At 48.4% G+C, this 7,468-nt stretch overlaps 1 protein-coding gene across 1 annotated transcript; it reads right to left on the bottom strand.

The window, feature by feature from the left end:
* Positions 1-209: 209 nt before the first annotated feature.
* LOC140895945 (small ribosomal subunit protein bS16m-like) lies at positions 210-5,308 on the bottom strand. The gene is made up of 4 exons (XM_073306905.1): positions 5,258-5,308; positions 2,828-2,858; positions 2,180-2,440; positions 210-1,368 (listed from the first exon to the last, which is right to left on the bottom strand). Exons 2-4 carry the CDS (start codon positions 2,838-2,840, stop codon positions 1,232-1,234), a joined length of 411 nt encoding a protein of 136 aa, XP_073163006.1. The 5' UTR covers positions 2,841-2,858; positions 5,258-5,308; the 3' UTR covers positions 210-1,231.
* Positions 5,309-7,468: the final 2,160 nt, after the last annotated feature.

Raw genomic sequence — 7,468 nt, 5'->3', positions numbered from 1 at the left:
AGAAACATGCAAGTATCACTTTTCACAGCACACTGACTAGCTACCTGGGAGGCTGTGAAAAGTGATACTTGTATGTTTGTTAATATCACTTTTCACAAACTCCCAGCTAGCTACTGAGTGTGCTGCGAAAAGCAATAGTCAACATACAAATATAATTTTTCATATTATTTGTGAGTCTGAAAAAAACCTACATCAATAAATTACAAGGATTTGGACACGTGTCTGTGCATATTTATTTGTTTTTCCTACAGTTACGTATTTTAGGGAAAAGTGTCAATGCGGCCACCAGGAAGAATTGGTGGGTCACAGTCCGAGGCCACCAAAAAATGTGTTCGGAGAACCCCTGGTTTAAATGTACTAATAGGCAAAATCCAAACCAGCCATGTCTGCCTGGACCTTTTCAGGCAGGACTTCAGGTATCACCCAAAAGATCTTATTTTTCTTTGGTTCCATGTATACATTTGCTCAGATTTTACTTCTCCATTAAAAATGTAACCAATTCCCAGCTGCCTGGCAAGTGAGAGCTGGCTGAGTTTCCATGGTTCTCCCCGCACCCTTATGGGTGTGCTGCCAAGGGAGCAACACACAGGCCGGCAATGAATCTCAAGTGCCTCTAACTTGCCTAGCTCTTCTCAGCCATTTCTCTTGCTGTGAGCTGCCCTCCTTTTGAGCCCCACCAACTTCCTCACATGCAGGAACAGCAGCAGATTGCCATCTTGGAGCAACAGCTGAGGAAGGCGACTTTTCTGTCAGCACTAGAGTGGTCTATTGTATTGTGCTCTTCTTAAATAAGCAGGATACTGTGATCGTCCAGTGAACGTGTCTCAGCTTTGTTACGTCGAGTGCTTTAAAAGGGGTGATGCGCTGCACTGCGTGGGCTGAGAAAGATCTCATGTGCTCCCCATCATCAATTCTGAGATTTGCACTGATTGGCATTAAGGCTTGTGGGGTGATGGTTCTATGACTCAAACCCAGTGGCTTTGTTTGGTCTACCAGAGTCTGAGGTTGGTGATCTTCGGGGATGGTACAAGCCTTACCTAAGACATTTAAGCGAGTTAGAATGTGGATGGAAGACTCTAGAATGAATGATGTGCGAGTTCCTCCCAGTAACAGGGATAGCCGTCTGCCTCTGAACATAGCTCAATTCTTATTGTGCTTAACACGCTGGAATATGAATGGCTGCTATGGGTGGCTGATCATCTATGAACATCATGTAGTAATTCCTGGTTTTTTAAATTATTGTTTTAGCTGGAGTTTCAGCTGGAGTTTCTTCCTCAGAAGCTGGTATGGCTTTCAAGGCTCTTCGCTTCCTTAATCTTTCTGCATTTGTGATTGTCATAGGATGCAATGGGAAAAATCCAGAAAGACCTGAAAGAAAGATTATTGATATTTATAGCTGGAGTTGCAATATGACTGTTCTAGACGCACAGATTCAAAGGCTAAAAGGGAGCGCTGTGATTATCTCGTCTGACATCCTATATAACACATGTTATAGAACTTCCCCAAAATAATTCTTAGCATATATATTTCAGAAAAACATCCAATCTCAAGTTAAATTGTCAGTGATGGAGAATTCACGACAACCCTCGGTCAACTGTTCCAATAGTTAATGAGACTTTTAAGAAGTGAGAGTAATTGTCTCTCTCACTAACCCTCTAGTGGCTTGAAGTGCCTTTTACTGCTGTCTCGGCCAGCTCAGCCTCTCCATAAATGAGACCCGTTCCCATTTCCTCAAAAAGAACAGGAGTACTTGTGACACCTTAGAGACTAACAAATTATAGCTCATCAGTCTTTTACAGTTTGTATGGCAACTCCCACCTTTTCATGATTCTCTGTATGTGTAGATAGATCTTCTTACTATATTTTCCATTCTATTCATCTGATGAAGTGAGCTGTAGCCCACGAAAGCTTATGCTCAAATGAATTTGTTAGTCTCTAAGGTGCCACAAGTCCCCGTTCTTTTTCCGGATACAGACTAACAAGGCTGCGACTCTGAAACATCCCATTTCCTGTGGCCAAAAGAAGGGTGATTGCATATATACATATTCTCAAGGATTCATGCAAAGAAATGAAGAAAGAGTCTTTGGTACTCCAAGTATGCGGAGGATCACCAAGGAAAACCTATTGTCTTTTAAGAGACATAAGCAAATAGTTCAGATTGGAAAACACACTGAGTTACCTAGAAGTTTTTCAACCGGTTTTGTGACATGTGCTCCACAACCAATCCAGTGTTTGATTCTCTCGATGTTCAAGCCAACAAGCTTTTCATTGTGGCTATTTGGGAGTGGGTCATAGCAGCCCACTTGCTCCAAATACTTGCTGTCCCGTGCTCGCTTGTTATATGCGGCCACTATACGGAAGAAGGGTCTGTTGGCACAACCACCAAGAGCCAATCGGATAGCTACGTGTCCTCCATGATAATTCTTCATAAGGAGATGAGCTGAAGGGAAGATCAACAGGTGTCACAATCGATTTGATTATAAACAGATGCGTATAGACGTCGAGCCAAAAAATTCCAAAGGCCTTAGAGAAAAGCTTGGTTTCATTTAAAAATCAAGAAAACTGCTGTAACCTTCCCTTACGCAGCAACAATAGATTATTCTTCATGATGGAATCGAAGTCTGTACCTTGCCAGGACACTGAGGTCTTAAAGCAATTTATTTACAATAAAGATGACAGATTTGCTCTACCAACCCTTAAGAGAGTTCAGCGGTGAAGGCTGCACATTCTCCTCTAACTGCGATTGATTTAGAGGGATGCAGAAACTGGGGTCTGTCAGTACAACATGGTGTGCACGCAACCCTTAACAAGCCCTGTCTGCACTTACCAAGGTGCACCATGATGACCCTTGAAAGCACCTGAAAGAGGAAAAAGACCATGAAGGAATCCCCGCCACTCCCAAACACAGAACAAGGGGCTAGCCCACTGCAGCTGTGCCGCTGTAAGTGCTATAGGGTAGACATAGCCTGAGTTGACAGAGACGAGAACCTGAAAGTTATACACCGGACCCTCGCTAGAACACGCGTCTATATAACACAAATTCTGATAGAACGTGGTTGCGGATCCCAAATTTAGTCACCGTCATTAACTTTCATTGTAACGTGGTCCCCACTGTAATGCAGTACGCGCTAGAATGCGGGATTTGGCATGGATCCCAAATCCCACATTCTAGTGAGGGTCCAGTGTAGTTTGAAAATCCTGAGGGAAACATGGGAGTTTAGTTGCAAGCCCTGCCCTGGCGCCTGTAGACTCTGTCTCTCATGACCCATGTGCCATGGCGATCCTGGGAATGGAAGTTTCAAAGCACCTGCCCCCACTCCCACTTTTATGCTTTGGGGTTTAGGTAACTTTCAACCTCTTAGGAGCACAGGCAAAATGAAAAGATTTTTTTTCCCCCCTGGTAGCCCTGCTAGGCATCAGCCTCACTGCCGCACCCTGCCTGCTTTTCTGTTTCAATAGCTTTGTTGCTAGGGCAATGCCAACAAGTGCCACATGAGTACATAAAATCACTTGTCATTTTAAGGTAAGAATTAGTTTCCCCATTATATTGGTGTTCTGAGGATTTGGTATTATTTTATATATGTACGTTAAGGCTGTCAATCACAGTTATCTCACACGATTAACTCAAAAAAATCAATCGCGATTAATCACGCTTATAACAATAGAATACCAGTTGCAATTTATTATATATTTTTTGATCCATTTTCAATACTGATTTCAATTACAACACAGAACACAAAGTGCAGAGTGCTCACTTTATATTATTATTTTTTTATTACAAATATATGCTCTGTAAAAATGATAAAACCAAAAAAATAGTATTTTTCAATTCACCTCATACAAGTACTGAAGTGCAAACTCTTTCTTGTGAAAGTGTAACAAATGCAGTTGGGTTTTTTCTGATTGCATCACTGCACTCAAAAACAAAACAGTTTAAAACTTTAGCGCCTACAAGTCCACTCAGTCCTACTTCTTATTCTGCCAATCGCTAAGACAAAAGTTTGTTTACAACTGACAGGAGATACTGTTGCCTGCTTCTTATTTACAATGTCACCTGAAAGTGAGAACAGGCGTTCCCATGGCACTTTTGTAGCCGGCGTTGCAAGATATGCCAGATATGCTAAACATTCGTATGCCCCTTCATGCTTCGGCCACCATTCCAGAGGACATATTTCCATGCTGATGATGCTCGTTAAAAAAATAAGACATCAATTAAATTTGTGACTGTACTCCTTGGGGGGAGAATTGTAGGTCTCCTGCTCTATTTTACCTGCATTCTGCATATGTTTCATGTTACTGCAGTCTTGGAAGATGACCCAGCACATATTCGTTTTAAGAACACTTTCACAGCAGATTTGACAAAACGCAAAGAAGGTACCAATGTGAGATTTCTCAAAACAGCAACAGCGCTCGGCCCAAGGTTTAAGAATCTTTACAATTTTTTTGTTTTTTACAGAGCAAATATTTGTAATCAAAAATAAATATAAATTGAGGACTGTACGCTTCGTATTGTGTTGTAATTAAAATTAATATATTTGAAAATGTAAGCATGCCAAATATTTAAAGTAAATGGTATTCTATTGTTGTACAACCGCACAGTTAATCGTGATTTTTTTTAATCGCTTGACAGCCCCAATATATGTGTGTGTGTGTGTCTATATGTACACACACTATGAAAATTACTTGATTGGGTTGCAGTAATTGTTATTCTTGGATATTAACTGGTTCAGGGACTCCTCAAATCTTGCTGCTAATTGCCCGTGGTTTAAGAAATAGCCGAGAACTCCCGGTTCACAGGACGTGTGTGCGGGTCTCTGTGTGTGTGGGGGTGTCTCTGTGTGTGTGGGGGAGTCTCTGGGTCTGTATGGGGGTGTGTGTGGGGGTGTCTCTGTCTCTGGGTCTCTGTGTGTGGGGGGGGTCTCTGGGTCTGTGTGGGGGGTGTGTGTGGGGGGAGTCTCTGTCTCAGGGTCTCTGTGTGGGGGGGGTCTCGGTCTCTGTGTGTCAGGGGTGTGGGGGGGTCTCTCTGTGGGTGTCTGCGTGTGGGGGGGGGTCGGGAATTCAAAACCGCTGGTTTTATGCTGCGGCCCCCCCCGTGGCTGGCCCCGCTCCCGCCGCCGGATCAGGGCGGCCTCGACCCCGGCCCCCTCTCGCGGCCGGCGCGCGGCTACGTGGCGGAGGGGCGGCGCTGCCAGGCCCAGCCGGGCTCCTCCCCCCGCTCCCGCGCACGCCGGCTGAACCCCCCGGATCCGGGCCTCACGGGCCGCCGTAGCGCGGCAGCGGGTCGAGTCCCGCCGGCACTGTCGGGACTGAGCCGTAGCACTCCTGCGCCGTGCGCGCCCGCGTCTCGCGGCCGCTTTTCCCATCGGCCCCCGCGGGAACTCGCTGCCTGGGGACCACTCGGCCGAGGCACCGTCAAGGTCCAGACTTCGGAGAAAACAATAAAAACTAGGAACGATCCTGCTCGTCATGAAACAATCAAAAGATTTCAGGGTCTGCTGGAAAGCAGCGGGTGGCCCCGCTTTGGCCCGCGTCTGCCTGTTGGCTGCCCTGTAACAACCCCCCGGCTTCCACAGTGCTGGTGGGGAGTCACTCGGGGGAAGGGAGTGGGGGGACATGGCTCCCTGGGGGCCGACAAGTCGCCCTTGGGTGTCCAACTCAGGTGGACTTGCTGACGTGAAGCAGGGGTGCTGAAGGCTCTGAGACTCAGAGTCAGGAGGCGGTGACGCCAGGTGACTTTCCTCCCTGGAAAAAGAAAAGGAGGACTTGTGGCACCTTAGAGACTCACCCATTTATTTGAGCACGAGCTTTCGTGAGCTACAGCTCACTTCATCGGATGCATACCGTGGAAACTGCAGCAGACTTTATATACACACAGAGAATATGAAACAATACCTCCTCCCACCCCACGGTCCTGCTGGTAATAGCTTATCTAAAGTGATCATCAAGTTGGGCCATTTCCAGCACAAATCCAGGTTCTCTCACCCCCTCACCCCCCTCCCAAAAACCACACACACAAACTCACTATCCTGCTGGTAATAGCTCATCCAAAGTGACAATGTGCATGATAATCAAGGTGTGACCTTAAGGGATTGCCACACTAAAGAGCTCCTCCCAGGGACTGTTCAAGAGCACCAGACCTATGGCAGGGAAACAGCCTGGAGAATGGGATTTTCAAAAGGGCTGAAGCAGGTTAGGCAAGTCCATAGGAGTTAGGTGCTTTGGAGGTTCCCACCAGACACCTAAATACCATTGAAAGTGTGGCCCAAAGTGCTTAAACACTAGGGCCCTGAGGCTCAGCTGGTGTCAGTCAGGGAGGCTGAGAATCCGTGATAACATCTCCTGTTAACCAAGAGCACCCGCCCCTGCGCTCAGATAGCCAGGGAGAGAGCAGGAGACAGCACTGGGCGCACAGATTCATGATTATGAATTATCTGCTCTCCTGAAATCTTCCCCTTTGGGCTCTGCTCTGAGCAGCCAGGGAAGCTGGGACCCCAAGGGCTCTCCCAGGATCTGGGTCCCTCTGGGCTGGGCAGTCACAGTGCTCTGAATGAAGCTCTTATCCACGAGTAATAGGGGCACACAGGAACTGATAATAACCCAACCTGCTGGGCCAAATCCCTCCCCCTGCCCTGCTCAAATACAATGAGAGAAACCCCCAGCAGCGCCCCTTACCCAGGAATCCCGTCACAGCCTCCTGGAGATTGTTCTCTCGAGGGAAATCCCGGATTCTCTTTTCCAGCTCGGGACTCAGGCACTGGATGCGGAGACATGGCCTTCTCATCTCTGCAGAGACATGAGCGTGTTTATTCCTCCCCTTCCTTTGCTCTAAGTTCCTGACCCCCAGAGCCAGATGGGGAGTGGGTGGGAGCTGGGCCACAGGCAGGGCTAACGGGGCCGTGACCTCTGCTGCCCAGGGAATTTACTGCCTGCACGATCTGCCGGGGCCAGCCTGGAGACTGGGGGCCTCTCTCCATCCAGAGAGAAAACCCAGCCCAGGCAGGGCCAGCTCCCCTCACACCTGGCCCAGCCCCACGTTCCCTACAAGGGCCTGGAGGGGCTTCTCCCGGGGATGAGCGAGGGGCTCATTCTCCAGGCCCAGCTTCTTCTCAGCTTCTCCTCTCAGCCTCCAAGGGGCCTGGTCACTCCCCGTGGGGTGGGGGTTCTGGGACCGGGACACTGCCCCACGAGGGCCTGGGCTGGGACACTCAGCTCTTTCCCCATGGGCCCTTGGGCCCCCCTCACACGGGACAGGCTTTGGGCTATGACAGAGCTGGGGCCAGGTCCTAGCTGGGCCCTTGGGGTGACAGGCTCTCAGCCCCATTAATGATCCCCCAAGCCAGCCTGGTCCCAGGGAGGGTTCTCCAGCCCAGAGCTGTGGGGCACTCCCCTTCCCAGGGTGGGTCACACAGACACAGCGGCAGCAGCCCCAGGGCTATGGGGATGGAGGGGGGCTGGATCCAGAGGGTGA

Source organism: Lepidochelys kempii, chromosome 11 (genome assembly GCF_965140265.1).
Source record: "Lepidochelys kempii isolate rLepKem1 chromosome 11, rLepKem1.hap2, whole genome shotgun sequence".
In the NCBI taxonomy this organism is placed as follows: Eukaryota; Metazoa; Chordata; order Testudines; family Cheloniidae; genus Lepidochelys; species Lepidochelys kempii.
Note: the sequence above shows the minus strand (reverse complement) of the source record. Positions and strands in the feature narration are given on the sequence as shown.